Genomic DNA, 20,827 nt, shown 5'->3' on the forward strand with positions numbered 1-20,827 from the left:
CGTGGGGTTAGTGAAGAGACGTTGCAAAAACTGGGATCCCGTGGGAAACAATATGCTCCTGTGTGGGAAACGCACTGCCCGTGCCCAGAGCGTGGAACAAACGGGCTGCAGGGCTGGGCTCAGACGGGGGCAGTTCCCACAACGGAGGTTCCCTCCATGACGCATTACGTTACCCTCTGCTCACACGCACCGTGGGTTTACCCTCTCCCGGTGGCGGGTGACCTCCCTCCGCAACGAGCGAGACACCCCACAGGAAGGGATAATAATGACTGAGAGCCGCACAATGGGAGGAGTTCCCCATAAGAATGTGTTCTTTAGAATAATGAGAAAAATGAGCCCCCCCCGTGACGTGTAGCTCTGAGATTCCCCCGCGGTGATTCCCCACTTTCCAAGATAAGGAGGCTACAGCCATAGTGATTGGGGCGTGCCAGCAGAGTCACATGCCGGCCCCAACAGGCTAGGGTGGATGCTCCAGAATGTCTTGTGCACCCACGAGGTGGCGCCCCACACGGCGCAGTTGCATCAGCCTGGCGAGAGGGGTGGCAGCGGGGGTCCGGGACAATACTTACAGCCAAGCGGGCACAAGAGGCTGCAGCCGGAGGCGCACGAGAGTCTGTGCTGCCCGTCCGGCCCGTGCGCTGGTCACCATGAGCGCTGCGCCGCCGGTTTTCCTGGGCTCCGAGGTGGTGGAGAAGCACTTGCACCGCGCCAGCCTCCTGATCCCTTCGCTGGAAGCTGCCCTGGCCAATTTCTCCAGCGGCGCGGAGGGAGGCGTCGTGCAGCCCGTGCGCACCGTGGTGCCGGTGCAGAAGTACAGCGGGTAAGTAGGGAGGGGTGCACACTCTAGGGAGCCCCATCACGGGCACTCCTCGGGGGCGCCCCTCTCGTCCTGAGCCAGAGTGGGGGGAGGAGGGGATCCCTTTCTCAGTCCCTCCCCACGGTGAGGACTTCCTTGGCTGGCCCTGCAGCTGCCGTGATATTCCCCAGTTGTGTCTGGTTAGGGAGATTTCCAGCTCGGATACTGCAATGAGAGCAACCAGGCAGGCCGAGTGCAGCGAGCTTTCCCCTCTCCTGTCATGTCCCCTGCACCCGTCTACTCCTAGCGAGCACTCCTGCAAATCGCTACAGTCTCTGAAGTGCCCAACCAGGCTGGAGCAGCAGGCAGGTGCCCCAAATTTCCTGGTGCCCTACGCAGCTGCGTAGTTTGCGTTTGGGTAAGGACGGCCCTGGCTGATGCTTCCTTCAAACGAGTTCTGGAGCTGGCTCCAAAGTCGTGCTGCAAAGGGAATGGGGAAAGTGCTTTGTGTCCTTTAAAATCGATGGTGAAGATCAGCCATCCAGGCTGTTATAAAGTGTGCCCATGGGCCGGCCCTCTACAGTACCAGGATAAAGCACTACTGTGTCCTGCACAGAGAGAGAAAGAAAGTGGGGGCTGCTAGTGTTTCAAGGATAATAGGGGGATAATAATTAGTAGGAAAAGGAGAAGACTGTGGGTGGAATCCTGGCCTCCTCTGAGTTCAAAGGGGGTTTTGCCATTGACTTCAGTAGGGCAAAGATTTCACCCTATTAGTTCTGAACTAAAGCTGTGAATAGTCATTAACAATGCCTGGTTAGGAGGAAAGTCAATGAGCAAACCATTAAAGTTAAACTGTACTGGAGAGCTGGGGTGAAATCCTGGCCCATTGAAGTCAATGGCAGAACTCCCACTGGGGGCAGATTAGATCCTTCTTTAGAAAACACATATTTAAATAGCCTAGAAAATGTCACACAATTTAGAAGTGGAGAAGAGAAAAAGTAGGGCTATAGAGAGGGTTATTTATTACATTAGAGATCAAAAGCAGTTGCTTATTAACTTCTTGCTAGTTAGCTAACAAATTACAAAATTTCATGTTAAATGTATATTTTTTTGTCTTTCAAAGATTTTTAGGGGTCATGCCTGCTTACAGTGCAAAGGACGATGCTCTAACAACTAAACTGGTAACCTTCTATGAACACAAAAAGGATTCTTCTGTTCCCTCTCACCAAGCAACTGTATTACTCTTTGACCCAAGAAATGGCTCTTTAAAAGCTGTAAGTTCGGCGTGCATTGATGCATTCTGTTTTGTTAACAGTCTGTCAAAATCATACTTCGATTTTAGATGACATAGCTGGTGTAAATCACCATCACTCCATTCACTTCAGTGGAGTTATGGCGATTTGTGCCAGCTGAGAATCTGGCCCTCAGGCTTGTCTGTTTCATTCTCTTTAATCTGTCCTTCTTTCTTTGTTCTCTGAAACTGGTGATTTGAAGTGAAACTGTTTATTTGAAGAACTCCCGCGACACCATGTTTAGTTGATATTTTTAGGGGGAAAGAATAAATTGCCAAATATTCTGAACTGTTAAAGGCAATGCAAGTTTTACTGTTGGCCTCTGTGAGAGTGGGATTGGGGGGCTGTAATAGGAATTTTGGGATATTATCTTTCTTAATTAAAAATGAGGATAATGGTTTGAGAAGGGCCAGAACAGTGAAAGTGTCTGTTTCTCAGCGAGGCTCCACAATCCATTTTCACTTGATAATTGAATATATAGAGCCAGAATCTATATAGAGCCAGTGCCCACCCAGAGTGCAGCACAAGGTAGGGGGATACTGAGTATGGCTCCATGGTGCTGGGCCCTGGCATAGGTTAGAGCAGCCTAAGGGCTGCTCAATTATATACCTGCTTACAATGGTCCCCAATGCTAGCCAGAGTGCAGTATGTTCTGGCCATGCCTTCATTGCCCTGAAACACCCCCGGTACTGGGGTCTCCAGGAAGTGTAGTGTAAAAATGTTTATGTTGGGTCGATGCCACTGTGATGATGGCCAATTTCCACTCGCTTTGTGCTGCCTGAGTGTCATGAAAGGAGTGGAGCAGGGAAGAGAATCTACCAATTTTCTATAGAATATATTTGCAAGTGTTGCATTAATAATAATCTTCTCTCAGGTTTTCCTTGTCCCTTCACATGATATATCAGTCGTTAAGCACTAATTCACACATGGAGAAAGCATCTGGCATTATGTTTTCGGTGTTCATTTCAGTCTGTTTGATTTTCTTCTTTAAAAGGTCATGGATGGCAGTGTCATTACAGCAAAACGAACTGCTGCAGTTTCCGCGATAGCTACCAAGGTAGGTCTGATGCTTTATAAAGTGGGTTGAAGTAGATTATTGGTGTGTGACAAGGCAACCCTTCCTCAGGTGCCCTCCCGCAGAATGCCGCTGCACGACCCATGAACCTGCCACAGTTACCCCTTTCATCCCTCCAGGTAATCTTTCCAGGTACCGATACCCTTTCCAGCATTTATTTATTACAAGAGTCCCAAAATTGTAATCCAGAATTCCTCAACACAGTCTCAATTCCACAGTACATCCAATCTTTCAAGTCACAACAGTCCATGAACACACCAAGTACAGCTCTGATGTCTCTCACTATGCTCAGGCTCTTGGGTACAGCTCTGGCATCTCTCACCATTCCTCATCCCAGCCCCTCAACCTGGGTTGCTTCTCTGCCCTGTTTCATTCTCAGGTCTGGCTCTGGCTCTCACCTGGAGACATCAGCAAGCTCACTGCTACATCCTCCGCCAGCCTTTATTTTTCTCTGGTCTTTCAGCTAGCAGGTGTCTCCTTCTGCCGCTCTCAGCCTTCAGCCCTCTCTATCCATGGTTCTGTGGCCTGGGGAAACTTGTATGTAATTCCTCAACTGCCTTCCACTTTCACTGGCTTGATCTGGCTCACTGCTCAACACGGAACTCACAGCTCCTTCCTTCAGGGCCAGCTCTCTTTCAGCCTCTGGACTCTCTCTTGCCTTTGGGCTGTCTCTCATAATTCCCAGGGGCAGTCCCACCCTCTTCATTACACCAAACTAGGGCACATCTGGATTGGAACAGGAGAGCTGGGCCAGTTGTCCTGTGACATGGTGTCATGTAAAATAGCTTAGAGGTCAGATGCGAATGTGATCTAAGAGGCTTTCAATCCATGCCAGTTCTCTTTAATCATAGGTACTAGATTTATGACAATGTTCAATCCTCAAAGAAAAGCCTAAAACTTGGTTGTTTCTATTTTAATTCCGAGGGAGTTGTGTAGAGTAATATAGTTTAAGGCCAGAAGGGACCACCAGATCATCTAGTCAGACCTCTTGCATATCACAGGCCACTAGCTCCACCCAGTTAACCCAGTATTGAGCCCAATAACCTGAAATAGATTGAACTATTGTTTACCAATGTGAACCAATGACCTAGCCCTCTGCAATAGCAGGGAATTGATTAGGTGAGATATCCAAGATGATCCTAGTAAGTCGCATGTCGCAGAGAAAGGCAAATAACCCCCAAGGTCCCTGCCAATATGACCTGGGGAAAATTCCTTCCCAACCTAAAATAGCAATTGATATGACCCTGAGCATGTGAGCAAGACCCACCAGCCAAGCATCTGAGAGAGAATTTTTCTGTACCACATCAGAGCACGATCCCACCCCGTCTGGTGTTGCCATCTGTGGCCATCTCCAGTGCTTTAGAGGAAGGAGAACCACTCCGCAGAATACAACAGGGAAAAAGTCCTTCCTAACCCCTACAGGTGACCAATTGAAGCCCTGCATCATGAGATTTAGGAACATAAGACATAAGACTGGAAGGGACCCCCTTTGCCATCAAGCCCAACCCCCATCACTGCATGCAACTCCATCATATAGTCCCACTCAAAAAATTATCAAGCTCTATCTTTAGACTAATTAGGTTGTTTATCTGAACAATGTCTATTGGAAGGCTGTTCCAAAACCTCATTCCTCAGATGATTACAAACTTTCTTCTAACTTCCATCCTAAATTCAGTCATGGCCAGTTTGTACCCATTTATTCTTGTGCCAACATTTTCCTTTAACCTAAATAGCTCTTCTCCCTACCTGTTGTCTATCTCCCAATGTCTTCGTAGAGAGTAATCATATCCTCTCTCATCCTTCATTTTGCTAGGCTAAACAAGCCATGCTCTTCCAGTGTCTTCTCAGAAGATAGGTCCTCCATGCCCCTGGTCACCTAGTAGCTCTTCTCTGCACCTGTTCCAGTCTGAGATCATCTTTCCTGAACATGAGTAATCAGATTTGTACACAGTATTCCAAATTAGGTCTTACTAGTGCCTTGTACAATTACATTAATACTTCTCTATCGTTACTGGAAATACTCTTCAGTGTATACACGAACGATATGCCTGAAATGATAGTGCAGAAGTTTGCGTATGCTGATGGTTTGGCACTCGCCACTTAGGCCCGTAGCTTTAAAGAACTTGAAGTGACCCTTAGATCTGACCTTAAGCTCATGGAGAAATACTTCCAAAAGCTGAGACCAAATCCAAGCAAATCGGTAGTCTCTACTTTCCACTTTGACAATAGAATTGCACAAAACACTCATAACTGTCAAGTTACATGGTGAAACTGTGCATTACAACCCAAAGCCAACATATTTCAGTGGCATTCTTGACTGCACACTGACCTTTCATGACCACCTCAAGCAAGTAGCCTTGAAAGCAAAAACTCATGTCAACATTATTTAAAAGTTAATGGGAACAAGCTGGGGATCAACTGTCCTGGTTCTAGGAACATTGGCCTTGGCCCTTGTGTACTCAGTTGCAGAGTATTGTGCCCTGGTGTGGAAAAAAAGCTGCTATACTCAGCAAATGGAGAGGCAGCTGAATCAGACCATGCAAATCATCACGGAAACTTTAAAATCAACACCTCTACTGTGGCTTTCTGTATTAACAAACATCGAACCTCCAGCTGTCCGTTGAGATATAGCCACAGCACAAGAACTTAAATGTGCCGAAGACTATGCAGAACCTCCCATCTGTCAAGTTATGGATAACATACCCCCATCACGCCTGAAATCGTGAAAGCTACTATGGACCACACTTGATCACTTCTAGTCTCTGGATCTGGCAAGGGAATGTTAAAGTGTCTGGACCTCATCTGCTGTTCCAAACAAGCACATTATTACTGAACCAACAAATGCCTCCTCGGTTTCGACCTGCCACACAGACTTGGGACCACAGTGACCCACATCCAAAGAAATAGTGGAAGATACGGCTACTTGATGCACAAGTGGAAAATCAAAGACTCTGTTTCATGTGACTGCAGTGAGACCATCCAAACCAATGAACACATCAGAACACAGTGTCCCAAATATGGATTCAAAGATGAATTGGATGATATCCACAGTGTCACAGAGGAGGCCTGGAAATGGCTTATGGACCTACAACTGCATCTATAAAATGTTGCTCTGCAGATGTCATACATGCCTGCGAGAGAGACTGGAAATGCCTCACCTGATATATCCTAGGACCACATTTGCCTATTTCACAGTTGTATCACATTCACGGCACATAGTCATCCTGTGATCAACTAACACAACCAGGTATCTCTCCTCCCCTGTCATTTTCAACTGATGAGTCCCCAGTTTATAGCAGAAATTCTTATTATTAGTTCTTATGCTCATGACCTTGCACTTTTAAATTTCATCTCATTTCTATTACTCCAGGTCCTCAGTGTCATCCAATTCTTCCTGTATAAAATTCCATTCCTCCTGTGTATTGACAATGCCTCCCAACTTCATGTCATCAGTAAATTTTACTAGCACCTTCCTACTTTTTGTGCCAAAGTCATAAGTCCCAAGTCTGATCCTTTAGGAACTCCGCTAGTAACCTCCCTTCAGCCCAGTTGTTCTTCTTTCAGCACAACCATTTGTCTTCTCACCTTTTGCCGGTTTCTTAACCTCCTTACAGTTCTTACCCTAATCCTCATCTTCTTCATCTGAATTACTAATTTCCTGTGTGTCTGAAATGCCTTACTGAAGGCCAGATAGATTAGATCTACTTCATCTTCCTTATTTTAAAAAAGCAGTTATTTTATCAAAGAAAAGGTATTCATGCTTGTATTAGAGGGGTAGCTGTGTTAGTCTGGATCTGTAAAAAGCAACAGAGAGTCCTGTGGCACCTTTAAGACTAACAGATGTATCGAAGCATAAGCTTTCGTGGGTGAATGCCCACTTTGTCAGATGCATGTAATGGAAATTTCCAGAGGCAGGTATAAATATGCAGGCAAGAATCAGTCTGGAGATAACAAGGTTAGTTCAGTCAGGGAGGGTGAGGTCCTCTGCTAGCAGTTGAGGTGTGAACACCAAGGGAGGAGAAACTGCTTTTGTAGTTGGGTAGCCATTCACAGTCTTTGTTCAATCCTGATCTGATGGTGTCAAATTTGTAAATGAACTGAAGCTCAGCTGTTTCTCTTTGGAGTCTGGTCCTGAAGTTTTTTTGCTTTTTTGGTGTTGCTACATCATATCTACACCAGCAACACCATCACAGGACCTAACCAGATCAGCTAGAACATCACCGGTTCATTCACCTGCACGTCCACCAATGTTATATATGCCATCATGTGCCAGCAATGCCCCTCTGCTGTGTACATTGGCCAAACTGGACAGTCACTACGTAAAAGGATAAATGGACACAAGTCAGATATTAGCAATGGCAATATACAAAAACCTGTAGGAGAACACTTCAACCTCCCTGGCCACACAATAGCAGATGTAAAGGTAGCCATCTTACAGCAAAAAAACTTCAGGACCAGACTGCAAAGAGAAACAGCTGAGCTTCAGTTCATTTGCAAATTTGACACCATCAGATCAGGATTAAACAAAGACTGTGAATGGCTTGCCAACTACAAAAGCAGTTTCTCCTCCCTTGGTGTTCACACCTCAACTGCTAGCAGAGGACCTCACCCTCCCTGATTGAACTAACCTCGTTATCTCCAGACTGATTCTTGCCTGCATATTTATACCTGCCTCTGGAAATTTCCATTACATGCGTCTGACGAAGTGGGCATTCACCCATGAAAGCTTATGCTCCAATACATCTGTTAGTCTTAAAGGTGCCACAGGACTCTCTGTTGCTTTTTACATGCTTGTATTGTATGTGATATGGGAGTGATTCACTCTGTGAACTGTTCTGAGAATATATTGGAGTGGTTTTGCTCAGTTATTTTTTCGTTGCTTTATGTATGCACCTATAGGGTCTTTGGGTAAGTGCGGTGATAAATTAAAACTGATTAGACTACAAAGCCTCTTCCCCAGTCTGGCCACTATGCCACTCCACATAACTTCCAATTCAAAGTAGCAATATTAATACAAATAAATCTTCAAATACTAATTTAAAAATATTTGACTGGTCTGTTAATAAAGCAGATAACCCTTCTGAGGCCATCAGTTTGAAGGAAAGTTTTAGTCTTCCAAGCGCAAGAATGATATAATGAAGAAGATGGGCAGATTTGATAAGTGCTATGTTTCCTGGCCCACTAACTCTCCTGCTTTAGATTGACGACCAGATTCTCTTCTCAGGTACATCAGTCTTATGCTGATGTAATTCCACCCAAATCAATGGAGTTACAGCCAACACAGAAGTGGAGTATCTATCCCCAAGAGCCACTCCATTTGGAGTGGAGAAGGGGCGAACAATGTGTGACCGGGGTCCTAGTGGGGAGCCAGCTGTGGTCACTCAATTAGGGTGAACTGCAAAGAATGGGGCAGCCAAACCCCCAAAAGCTGGTGGATATTCCAATACTTAGATTTACCAAGCCAGCATAGAACAGTTTCTTTATTACCTTACTGGTTACTCAGAAGTCCAAACAACACAGTTCCCTTAAAGTGATCCAGCCTCGGGCCTCCATCCAGCGACCCACGTCAAATATGATGAAAATTTCTGTAAATCTTATTTCATCATATAAAAGAAAAGGTTCTACCAATCCCAAAGGATCAGACACATTACCTCCCAGGTTAATGAATGTTTCAGATCTTACCCAAATACATGCCACAGCCAATTCTTATTAACTAAACTAAAATTTATTAAAAAACAAGAGAGAGAGAGTATGGTTAAAAGGTCAATATACATACAGACATGAGTTCAATTCATTTAGGTGCAGATTCACAGCAGAGATGGTGAGCTTCGTAGTTGCAAAGAATTCTTTCAGAAATAAGAACAGGAGTACTTGTGGCACCTTAGAAACTAGTCTCTAAGGTGCCACAAGTACTCCCGTTCTTTTCGCGGATACAGACTAACACGGCTGCTACTCTGAAACCTTTCAGAAATAGTTCTTAGTTTATAGTCCAATGTCCAAATATCACATTCAGGGCATATCAGCATAACTGGGACCTCAATCTTGCGACTCAAACTTCCCCTGAAGAAGCTTAAGCAGATCTGAGATGACAGAATCGGGACCGAAGGATCTTTTGTACAATTTCATGTCTTTTGACAAGTTGGAATTGCTCAAGGAATAAAAGGTAATTAGGATGACTTTGAAGGAGGTACTTAACTATACGAATTAACATAAGGCCATTTGCTTTTTCCTTCACCATTCACAGTACATTTCAAAGAGAGATGTTCACAATTCATTTAAATGATATCAGAATACTGCATAGACAGGGACTGTTGATTACATTGTGGACCCTACTCATACATATGTAAATACACAAAAACACAAACATTATCTCCCTACATGTCTTTTGAGGGTTATTTATTTTGCAGGATGTTTAACCCTTTCTAGCCATGCGTCACACAATGAATTCCTGAGATGTTAGACTGTAGGACTGCTCTCAGCTCAGACCTTCCCACCTTAAAACCAGATCCTGAAGACTTTACACAAGCAAAGCTCCACAAAAACAACAAGGAGTCCGGTGACACCTTAAAGACTAACAGATTTATTTGGGGTAAAAAACCTCACTTCTTCAGATGCAGTGACTTCAAAGGAGCTCTGCCTGTATTAGAACTTCCAGATCAGACCCTTATCTGTCACCTGCTGCTCTATGAGATTTTCAGGACTGTTTGAGCCCAGCTTTCAGTTGTCATCTTGTCCTCTTTATGGCAGTTCCTCTTCAATAAGCCAATACTTTTATGTACGGAACTTTTGAAATCAATGCTACAGAGTCAGTGTAACAAGAATCAAAATGAGCTCTTAGCTTTGATAAATCTGCTAGATGAGATTTTTTTTTATTTCTTTGCAGCAGTGTCAGTTCAACAGGCATTGAAAGCCCATATAGTTCAAAGGCTCCAAGTACAAGAGTGGCCATAGCAAATGCACAAACAAGAAATGCAGGTGGCTGGGGCTAGGTTCAAACATCCCTTCTTTTCCCTCCCCAGTTCTTGGTGCACCACAGAGGATGATTAAACAGGGAAATTCAGAGCTACCAGAGGAGTGAATTTTAAGTCTTAAGCCTCAAGCCACTCCTGTTCGTAAATATTGACTGGTGGACACAGATCCTGTTCTTAGCAAAGTTCATCTCTCTGGAGTGTTCTAAATCAGGGATGTCAGACACGGGCCATACCTGGCCACGGCTGAAATGTAATCTCTCTTGTTTAGAAGGAAAAACAAGTGTCCCAAACTGGTACCATTTTCAGCAATTTGACTCAGCTTAAAAAGGGATATGAACAAGTGACAAGTAGGAAGCTTCATTTCTAGTCTTTTTCTTCTTCTTCCTCTTCCTCCTTTTTTTAAAGAGCAGATAAACAACTCTTTAAACAAACACTCAGACTGAGGCTAGATTAGCGGTTGACTGTCTGGGGGCATGGCATTTCTTCCAAGCCCATTACCCCAGTTTTGGGATGCACATTGTGTCCTACAGGATTGCTAAATAAAAGGCATTTCATCCTTTCTTTGAGTGGTGTCTGCAACAACAATGTTATAATCTGCAAAATTTTGTGGGATAAGGGTTGTAATTTATAGGGCTACATTTTGCCCTAGTATACCAGTGCAACTGGTGGTGTCAATGGAATTGCATGCCAGTAAATGAGGTCCTGTCTATCCTGGGGATACTTATACTCTTACAGCTATCCTGATATAGGTGCAATCCCTCCGTGCCAATGCAGTGCACTGGTGTAAGCCCTGTTTCACCTCCAGTACAGCATTTCTGCACTGGTGGTTTATACTGGTGTAACTACATACATGTAGCTACATCAATACAAATGCAAAAGTGCAAATTGAATCAAGCCCACAAAAGTTTCTCTTAGGAATCAATGACCCCTCTGTACAAAGTTTAAAAATAAACGCTCGAGTGTAAATGTGCCTTTCCAGTGTAAATGTGCCTAAGATTGAGGGGTTTTAATTTAAATAGTGGGTCCATCATCACAACTGTGTTTTTTCCATGACTACTGTCATTGATTTCTTTTCTAACTTGATATATTTTAGTTCTTAATGCCAGTTGATTCAGAAGTGCTGTGCATTCTAGGAGCTGGTGTTCAAGCCTATAGCCATTATGAGGTCTTCACAGAGCAGTTCTCATTTAAAGAGGTAAGCCAAGGAATGCATCTCAAAGGAGAAGATTTATTTTTCTCAATTATTTTTTCAGTAACACCAATAACAAATAACGTATATAATAACCAATAAAGTTGTATCTAATGGCTTCAGCAAATTTCAACAAAATGTCTCTAGACATTGCACTTCTATAGCCTTTCCTCCTCCCATCTCAAAGCATTTTAATAACACATGCTGGAAACAAAGTCAAGTTTCAGACTTACTCTTTTCTCTATTTGAAAAAATCCTACTGTATATAAGTTTCTTGGACAAGCTTCCTGCAGCCTCGATCAGTTCAGATTTTCTATTTAAAATGTATTTTATACATATAAAGATGCCATGAACTGTTATACTAGCATTGCAAGATAATCATGAAGATGTACTAGCCCAGACACAAAATCTACTCACCTGTTCTTTGCCAGGATAAGTAATGATAACGAAGAAAACTTTTTGCAAGGACGGGTTACTCATATTATATAATCTCTACATGCTTTCCATGTTGCTTTTGCAGGTCAGGATATGGAATCGCACTAAGGAGAATGCTGTGAAGTTTGCTCGCTCAGTTAAGGGTCCACCAGTGCAGGTTTGCTCCTCTGCTCAGGAGGCTGCCACCGGAGCTGATGTGATTATAACAGTCACCATGGCAACAACACCAATTTTATTTGGCGAGTGGATAAAACCAGGTGCCCATATCAACGGTATGCCAGACTCTCATTGATTAGGGGGGTTTCTCTGCTATTATTTGTATTATTATTTTATTTAGCTCTGATGTGCTCAATGCTGTGCTGTATAATACTCACAAAGACAGTTTCTGCCCAGAATGGTCTAGATTTCTCAGAATAATCACTTCTCCTCTTTGAGCATGGTCCTGCAGGGTGTCTGTATTCAAAGCTATTAGGGATTCTGCTGTTGTATGTTTGAGCAGCAGGTAATCTCATCTTTGCTATGGTAGCCAACAAGGTGTGGCCTTGATGTCCATTTGGTCTTAGACTTAAACAACACCCTGGAAACATGTTCCCACAGTGATTTTTTAGTAGCACTTCTGTTTCCCTGATATTTATCATCTTTTCTACTGCCCTGTTTTGCAAACTCCTTTATTTCTTCTTTTGGGGCTGACTCCCTTTGATCTCAGTGGGAGTTTTGCCTGAGTTATGAACCGTGTAAAAATTGAGAGAACCTCAGGGTTTGGTCCCTTCGCTGTGTTCTTTTTTTAAATTGTGTTTTCTGGTGATGTTGTTGCTGCCCTAGCATACAGAGTCCCTGAGCTCCTTGGCATTTATTTACGTTATTTAATTTGGAGCTGGTTCAGATGACCTTGTGCACTTTCCAAGTGGTCTGGTAATGAGACAAAGGCAACTTGTAAGAGGGAACAATTTAAAGGAAGTTCCCACATTTCAAAAGCACCCCACCAATTTTTCAAACTCAGTTTAATTCTTTGCTGGTGACATTGTTATCTGTGCTGTCTCACAGCATGAAGGCCATGCGTACAACCAGAATCAATTAGTGTCTTCATTTGCTGAGGCAACACATACACAAAGACCACCTCTCCTGGTTTTTTCCCCAGAGGCATTCGTACTGCATGAGTAGGCATTCAGACAACACTGGAGTTCTCACATCCCTACTGTCTGTAAAGTTGTATAGAAGAATTGTTTTACCGTTCAGTTCAATATTATTTGTGTTTCTCTGTACAAAAGAAGTTGCTAATACTAGGAGTTTTACATTTTTTTTTTTTTTTAATGATAAGCCTTTGTTCACAAAACTGTTTCGGTAAGTAAAGATCTGTAAATGGGCTCCAATTGTACTGCTTACAAAGTCATAAGAAAAGAATGGAAACTGCAGGTTTAGAAATCCCAGATAATAATGTTCAGTCGTCGGTCTGCACATACAGTTCCCTGCAGCAAACTGCTTCTTTGGTTCTGATCTGATAAGGATAAGTGAGGGATCTTTTAGTTGCATTTCTCTCTACAGGCACGTAACATCAAGACAGTCTGGATCAAAAACACTTAATAAAAAAGAATTATGAAATTCAAGGCTTTTGCAAATGAATTGAGGAGAGGGAAGTGGAGAGGGGCAAGAGATAATAGGAAAAGGGGGGTGATTGGGTCATTTATCTACATCCTGCTGAGGAGGATGTTACAATCACAACATCCAGCAGGGCTTTGTTAGGAGCAGCAGGAAGAGGGTGAAGAACAGAAGAAGGGGCTGATAAGAGAGGATATGATAGAGCAGCATAGCGCCAGCCTACCAAACTATAGTACAGTGTGGTTGTTTGTTAGTTAAACAACTTTATAAATACGCTTGTTATTCGAGAAAGGGTTGGACTTGGCAGCCTTTGAGACTGAAGGTCTGTGATTTATGATGAAAAGCACTGTATGAGAACTAAGGACTTTTATTATCTGTAGCAGAGATACAGCGTAGGCAGTGACAGGGTGAGCTTCCCTGTGTTGCCTTGCCTTGTCAGACTTGCCCTAAAGGGCGAAAGGGTAGTTGTTGTACATCCGTCCTTGGTGCTAACCAAGCACTTGGCTTGTCTGGTTTTGTATTAGTTTGTTAATGTCTTTGACTGGTGTGAGATGGGCGGGCGGACACTGTGAGAATGGGAACAAGTTGGACATGGATAAAACTCTTAGGCCAAACTGGGGAATGCACCCGTGTAACAAATAACATATTTTGCTCAAGGAGCTTGAGGTTTATTGGCAGATATTTCACTGTGATTACTTTGTAAATGCTATGCAGAGCACTACCTCCCTTTCTCTGCCTCCACTATGACCTCTCCTCTTTGGCTAAGCCTTCCAGAGGAGTAGAGATGTAAGCAAGAGGGCCAAACCTAAGAGGAAAAGGCTGTCTAACGACAAATGCTAACAAAGAATCCTGCTCCCCTTGTGAGTTCACCCTGCCGTTGTGGATTTGCTCCCACATGAGTTTTATTTTACTGCTAGCAGCCTGATTCTACAAGGCAGGAGTGGCCAACCTGAGCCTGAGAAGGAGCCAGAATTTACCAATGTACATTGCCAAAGAGCCACAGTAATACATCAGCCCTTCCCCCACCACCTCCTGCCCGCCGATCAGCACCTCCCCCTCCCTCTTGCCCGACGTGATCAGCTGTTTCGCAATGTACAGGAGGCTCTGGGATGGAGAGGGGAGGAGCAAGGGTGCAGCAGGCTCAGAGGAAGGGGCAGGAGCCTTGGGGTAAGAGGTGGAGTCGGGGCAGGGCCTGCGGTTGAGCAGTGGAAAGTTGGCACCTGTAGCTCCAGCCCCGGAGTCAGCACCTATGCAAGGAGCCGCATATTAATTTCTGAAGAGCCTCATGCGGCTCCGGAGCCACAGGTTGGCCACCCCTACTACGAGGGAACTCATTGATTTTGGTGGTCCTGGTCGTGATGTCACTGAATACAAGGATTTCAGTGGGAGCAGGATTAGACCTAATGAGGGCTGAGGGTGCTCAGCAGGCGTAACAGGAACAGCACTTTGGAGGATTGGACCCTAAGGGCTCAATCCTGCTTTGACATCAATGGGAGTAGAAGGTGCTCAGCGGGATCAAGCCCTAGATGCATAATGTACTGCTCAGTCTGAATGGAGAGAAGCCCAGGACTTCCCCTAGTCAATCAGGCCGCTGCTGTTTTGTATCAGTGAAATTGTCCTCAAGGTTAATTTCAGGCTGTTTGTGCATAAGTACGACACTGCTGTGGAAAGACATTATTCACCTCTGTTGAACAAGAAATGTTTCTGTTAAATCCATTTTAAATATTTCTCTCTGAAGTTAATCACTTTTATCTTTTAGCCGTTGGGGCAAGCAGACCAGACTGGAGAGAGCTGGATGATGAAGTGATGAAGAATTCTGTCCTATATGTGGATTCTCGAGAGGCGGCTCTGAATGAATCAGGAGATGTTATATTATCAAGGGTAAGTCTTTCTTAAATGCTAGAGCGTCTCCCCTCGAATGCTACTTTTGCATTGCGCCATTTCTCATTGCTTTCAGATCCATCCTTTATTAGATCTACACTTAAAAATGTGTAATGTTTCAAAAATTATTCCAAATCTTTCACTTTCATCCCAGAAGATCCCAAAGCAATTTATACATGATGGGACAAATTCTGCTCTGTTGCACCTATGTATCCCCGTGATACACGTTTCAGTATAATTAAATTGGAACTGCCTCTGATGTGTGGAGGCCAGCAGCCAAACAGATGGCTGTCACACTGCACAAAACTGAGGAGAGGGGACCGTTTGTCATGCCCTTACACAAAGTGCCATAGGATTTTTTTTAATGTCCACACATAGCAGACAGGGCTTTCATTTTTAAGGGTTCATCTGCGAAACCAACAAACTGTAAACTACATGAAAGTCAATTTATCTTTGTCAGCAAGGTAACAGGTCGATCATTTTGAGTAATGAAATTCAGGCAGATATTTTTCTCTGAAAGCCATGTTATTCTTCTGGAATTTCTGTCTAGTTTCTATATTATTTGACCTAACAATGATCTGTTTTCCCAGTAACAGAATCTTTCCAATTTTTTGTCTTCTCTTTCTTTTAAAATCACTCAAAAAACAGTTTATTTCTCTTGATGACTGTCATGGATATCAAGCCTAAATGTGCATTTGTTTCACAGGCAGAGATTTTTGCTGAGCTGGGGGAGGTAGTGAAAGGGACAAAACCAGCCTTGCGTGAGAAAACAACAGTGTTCAAATCACTGGGTAAGAATAACCCCCTCCTATGTGTAAATCTGATGAGGAACAATGCCTTGTTATTTATTAAGTCCCTCTTGCATGGGAAAGTTGATGATCTTCAAAGCTGCTGTCCCAACACACTCTACAGAGGACAGTAGCTACAATATAAGATGTGTATTTTCCCTCCTTTCTCAATGTAGCAAGACTCATAAAATCTAAATTGAAAGGAAAGCAAACATGATAGAAAAATACATTGTCCATTTTTTTTAAGTTCCATTTACTCAACTCATGACTACATTGTTTACTAACATAGCTCCAACCTGAATGTCCTACTCTGATGCCCCTGAAGTCTGTTTGACTTGAAGGTGATGTGACAAAGAAGTACGGTATTGGAAGTGATCAGAAGACTGGATTACCATGGTCGAAGTTGAATGACCTGTTAGCAAGGATCCATTGGTTCCAGTTGTGGTAGCTTTTACAGCATGGATACATGTCCAATGGGAATTGGATTGAAACCAATAAACTCCTTTTACACACTGCACCTAACAGCTATCTGATGGTGATAACTTCTTGTCATTACCAGACTGGTGTCCTAGATTGTGGTGTGAAAGATTCTCTAATCCATTGTCTAGTCATTCTGTTTCCCTGTGAAGTTAAATTATTTCATTCAACCGAAGTATTGGTTGTAGGTGATTTTAATTCTGTTGTATATTTCAGGGATGGCAATTGAAGACACTGTGGCAGCAAAATTCGTTTATGATTCCTGGTCAGCCGGTAACTAAAACGAAGAGCCTGCAATACTAAGAAGGACAAAATAATATAAAGAAAATGGTTCACGCTTAGTTTTCTTGTACCATTTCTTTATAAGAAAAGGAAGTAATTCCATAGGGAATATAGTACTTTATAACTTTCAATAGCCAATATTAAAATTACAACATATACAGCATTTACTTTTATTCTTTAATGTCAGACATCTAATGTTTGTAAAGTTACTAACAAATGTATTTCTGTGCATTTTGATATCCTCTGGAATAAACCACTTTTGCTCACTAATGTAACAGCTAGCAGAAAAACTGTGTGCAGATTTCATGTCTGTGGAGAGCTAATTGGTATGGTGGTAAAATGCACTAGTGTGGAGACTGCAGTTTAAATCTGGTATCATGTCACTAGTGATAGCTGTCTCCATTTAAATCCCAGTGGGACAGTTCTCAGCATGATGAAACCACCATCATTCAGACATCTATCCATCTGGTCTCTAGAAAGGTCTGAATCTGGAATGCTAGAAATGCTGTAGGTTACAGTTAGAGTGTGTTAATCAAAAAGGGTAAATAGTTAATCATGTTCAGTGCCTTGCTATGCTGGGACTTAGTATTATCAGTTTATGATGGTCATGAGATTCACCCAAAACTTCAGCGTTAAACAGTTTTTTCTTTAAAAATAAATAAATAATATTGCACATATTCTATTGGGAGATTTCCTGATTTAATATGTTCATAAATTCTCTACTAAGGCTCTCTTAGGTTAGAGCCATGCTGACTTATTCCAATGGGATAAACTTCTTCCCAGTGTGAAGACAAACCTTTTCAATGCTGAGGTTTGTTTGTGTCTTGAGGAGGAGAGTGGACTGGTAATCATGCTTTTAGCCATATGAGCATTGCTTTAAAGGAGCCTCTCTTTCTTTCTTTAAAGGAGCCAGGGGTGACATGCTAGGTAAGGAAAAGTTCCTGTTCTATGCTAACAACCCAACTGTTTTGCATAGACTGCACATCTGTTAATAGATGGCTCTTGCTTTGGGAAAGAGTACCAAGTTTGGGGCTGCATTTGTGCCTTATAAAATTGTTTGCATCTACATTTTATACCATGCAGGTAATTAAATATTTCTTCATTCCATGGAAACGTATATAGCACAGTCATTTGTAATGCTGCTAGTACAGTATAGAGAAGCAATAGACAGGAGGTACAGTAGAATTTAGTGTTAAATCTCTAGGTGGTGCATGAGTAAATTTATAAAGAGAATTATGGGCAAAAGTCACAGGTGACATAATGTGTGTGTAAGTTACAAGCCTTTTGTAAACTAGTCAGAAAATAGGAGTAAATTGCATAGTAGTATAATTTGCATAGATTTAGCATTGAGGGGTAACAAACCCTTAAATCTTTTGGGTCAAACGATGCTCTCTTTTACATGGGTGCAAAATCCAGAGTAACTCCGTTGACTTTCCAGTGGCATAAGTGAATGAAGAATTTGTCCTCCTAACCTTTGCATTTTTAAATTGTAATTATGTGACCTTAAAAATTCTGTTATGAAAAAAATCACATTTAATGTACTGAATATTTTGAAATGTGTGCATTTATTTAGCAGTGACGGACTAATGACACTGGGATGATCCAAGTGTAACATGGGCTGCCAGAGCGAGTTTCCACACATAACTCTGGCAAAACAGCAATACCATCTAGCAAAACTGCTATCCTAGTGCTATGCCTCTCTTGAACAAGGATTGCAGTTCTGGCCAGACTGAGTAACGTTTTGAGGTGGGACACCAATGGGGAGTGAAATGAGAACACCAAATGGTTCATTTCCACATGTGAAATAAGCCAGCCTTTGTGTTTCGTTCTCTGAAGGTGGAACAGTTTATGCACTAACTCACTGCCCAGTGATTTATATTGATGTTTGAAAATAAAAAACGAGATGGCTCCAATCAAAGGACTTGATCCTGGCCACCTTGAACTTCCATTGGCTTCAGTGGGAAAAGCAGGTGCTCAGAGCCATGCTCCAAAACTCCACAACTGGACATTTCTAAACTTTTGGGAAGTTTTGGATTGAACTCTGGATCCAGTTTTCATAAACCAAACTAAATACTCAGATCCAAATGCCCCTCAACTTTGTAAACATTCAGAGCTGAATCTGAACATTACAGCTTGCTCCCATCTCTAATAAAAATAATTCTTGGTCATTTTCCATTTGGGGATTATGTTAAATAGTTGCCAAAATGTGGCTGTTATCAAGGCGTTGTATCAGATGGTTCACTTTCTGACTTGACATTTCTCTCTGTATTTTCTATTAGCATTTCCAATACCAGACTGAGAGGGCCATTTAATTGTAGCAAAATTGCAGCATGTTCAGATGGGATTTCCAAAGGAGCCTAGGAACGTTAAGTACCCAGTCCCACTGAACTTTAGGGGGAGTTGTATGCCTTGCTCCCTTAGCTTCCTTTGAAAATTCCAGCCTAGATCTATATATTTTTCTTCTTTCACAAATCCCAGAGGTACAACCTCAGGATGAGTATCATGTGCAACAGACATGTAAGTTAAAATGAAGGGGAAACTATTTTATTTTTAGTAATCTTTCATTTTATTGTCCATTATTTGTTAAAACTCTCTTTATAAACAACTTTTTCTGTCTAATTTGTGCTGCATCTTCCTGTGATTTTTAGCACTGCAAGTATCAACATGGCTGTCCCTTTTAGTAAATTACTTGCTGAGGGAAAAGAAAACAAGCCAACTCTGCCTCACGCTTGAGACTGGACTTTCCAGTCTCTGGTAATGCAGCACATTTTGTATTCACTGTGCTGCCTGTCCAGTTTAGACTGTAAGCTCCGTGGGGAAGTGGCCACTGCTTCTGTATGCTATACAGGGCTGAGCACACCAGTGGGGCTCAACAAATAATTATGCGGGCATAGATTTGACTGGATGCTTTTACATACAGTGTATAAAATCCTTCTAGATGAAAGGCACCGAATAAATGTAGGCCATTATTACTAATGGGTCGAATTTTGGGCCAACTACATAGACTTGTGAATGGGCAGAGGGTTTGTTTAAACAAGGAGAGCTGCTTATGAAAGAGCTTCAGGAAATGACACTGCAGATTTCATAAATGAAGAACTAAAATGCATCCCTCCCAATTGTAGCATATTAACAGGTGGCCAGAGGGCTGTTCTACAGTAGGAGCCGCTTATTAGAGATGTTGTTCTTCAAGGGAATTGCTTCAAGAAATGTTTTTTTGTTTTGTTTATCATTTAAAATGAAGGAACTTTATCATGTGCATCCAGGCAGTCAGCCTCCACATAGGATTTTGCTGTCTGCACCATTAGGAGGTGTCGCTGAGTCTCAAAGTTGGTATCAATAAAGTAGAAAGTGGAAACACAAAGGGTCAGATTTTAAAAGGTAATTATGTGCCAAAAGATGCAGATAAATGATTCTGAAAATTCCATTAAGTGACTATCTGCATCTTTAGGTGAGTCTGCATACCTTTGAAACTTTGGCACAAAGAGCCATTTTATACCTATTATATTGTACTCTGGTCCAATTTCTTGTTGGCTATATTTTAACTGTACAACACAGTACAGAGATTGGTTATTTATTTCTACTAAGACTCCAGTCAAAACAGGCAACAAATCAGCATAGAATTACCTATGACTGTTCTGTGGTAAAGGTTTCCATGTAGCAGTTCCATCTTTAGTGGCTTCATTCACAGATGGGTTGATGATGTGGTGAGAGAGTCCTAAATAAACACTGGTAATGTGTGGTGTGAGCCAGGGGTGAGGGGAGATTGCAAATTGTAATTGGATTCCAGCCATATGGAAAAGTCAATGCAGGTGGCATTTAGCAGGTAAATAAGGAACGGGAGGGTAATCATGGGCCCAGTCCAACAGTCTGTACTCTAACCCACTGAGTTAGACAAAACCCACTGAGTTTTTAAATCAATTTGCCTGACCAAGGATGACAGGATTTGGCCCTTCGCGAGCCTCTTGTCAAAGGGCTCAGCTAGGACGCCTTCAAGCACATAAATATTTTCAAGATCCTTTTTCTTTCTTTCTTAAACATTTAATTA

At 42.5% G+C, this 20,827-nt stretch overlaps 1 protein-coding gene across 1 annotated transcript; it reads left to right on the plus strand.

Moving 5' to 3' along the window:
- Positions 1-545: 545 nt before the first annotated feature.
- Positions 546-18,327, plus strand: CRYM (crystallin mu). The gene is made up of 8 exons (XM_024204726.1): positions 546-820; positions 1,920-2,070; positions 3,083-3,145; positions 11,228-11,329; positions 11,844-12,030; positions 15,114-15,235; positions 15,942-16,026; positions 16,717-18,327. The coding sequence occupies exons 1-8, from the start codon at positions 648-650 to the stop codon at positions 16,779-16,781; spliced, it is 948 nt and encodes a 315-aa protein (XP_024060494.1). The 5' UTR covers positions 546-647; the 3' UTR covers positions 16,782-18,327.
- The last annotated feature ends 2,500 nt before the right edge of the window (positions 18,328-20,827 follow it).

This window comes from Terrapene carolina, unplaced genomic scaffold (genome assembly GCF_002925995.2).
Source record: "Terrapene carolina triunguis isolate 2854851 unplaced genomic scaffold, T_m_triunguis-2.0 Scaffold93, whole genome shotgun sequence".
Classification (NCBI taxonomy): Eukaryota; Metazoa; Chordata; order Testudines; family Emydidae; genus Terrapene; species Terrapene triunguis.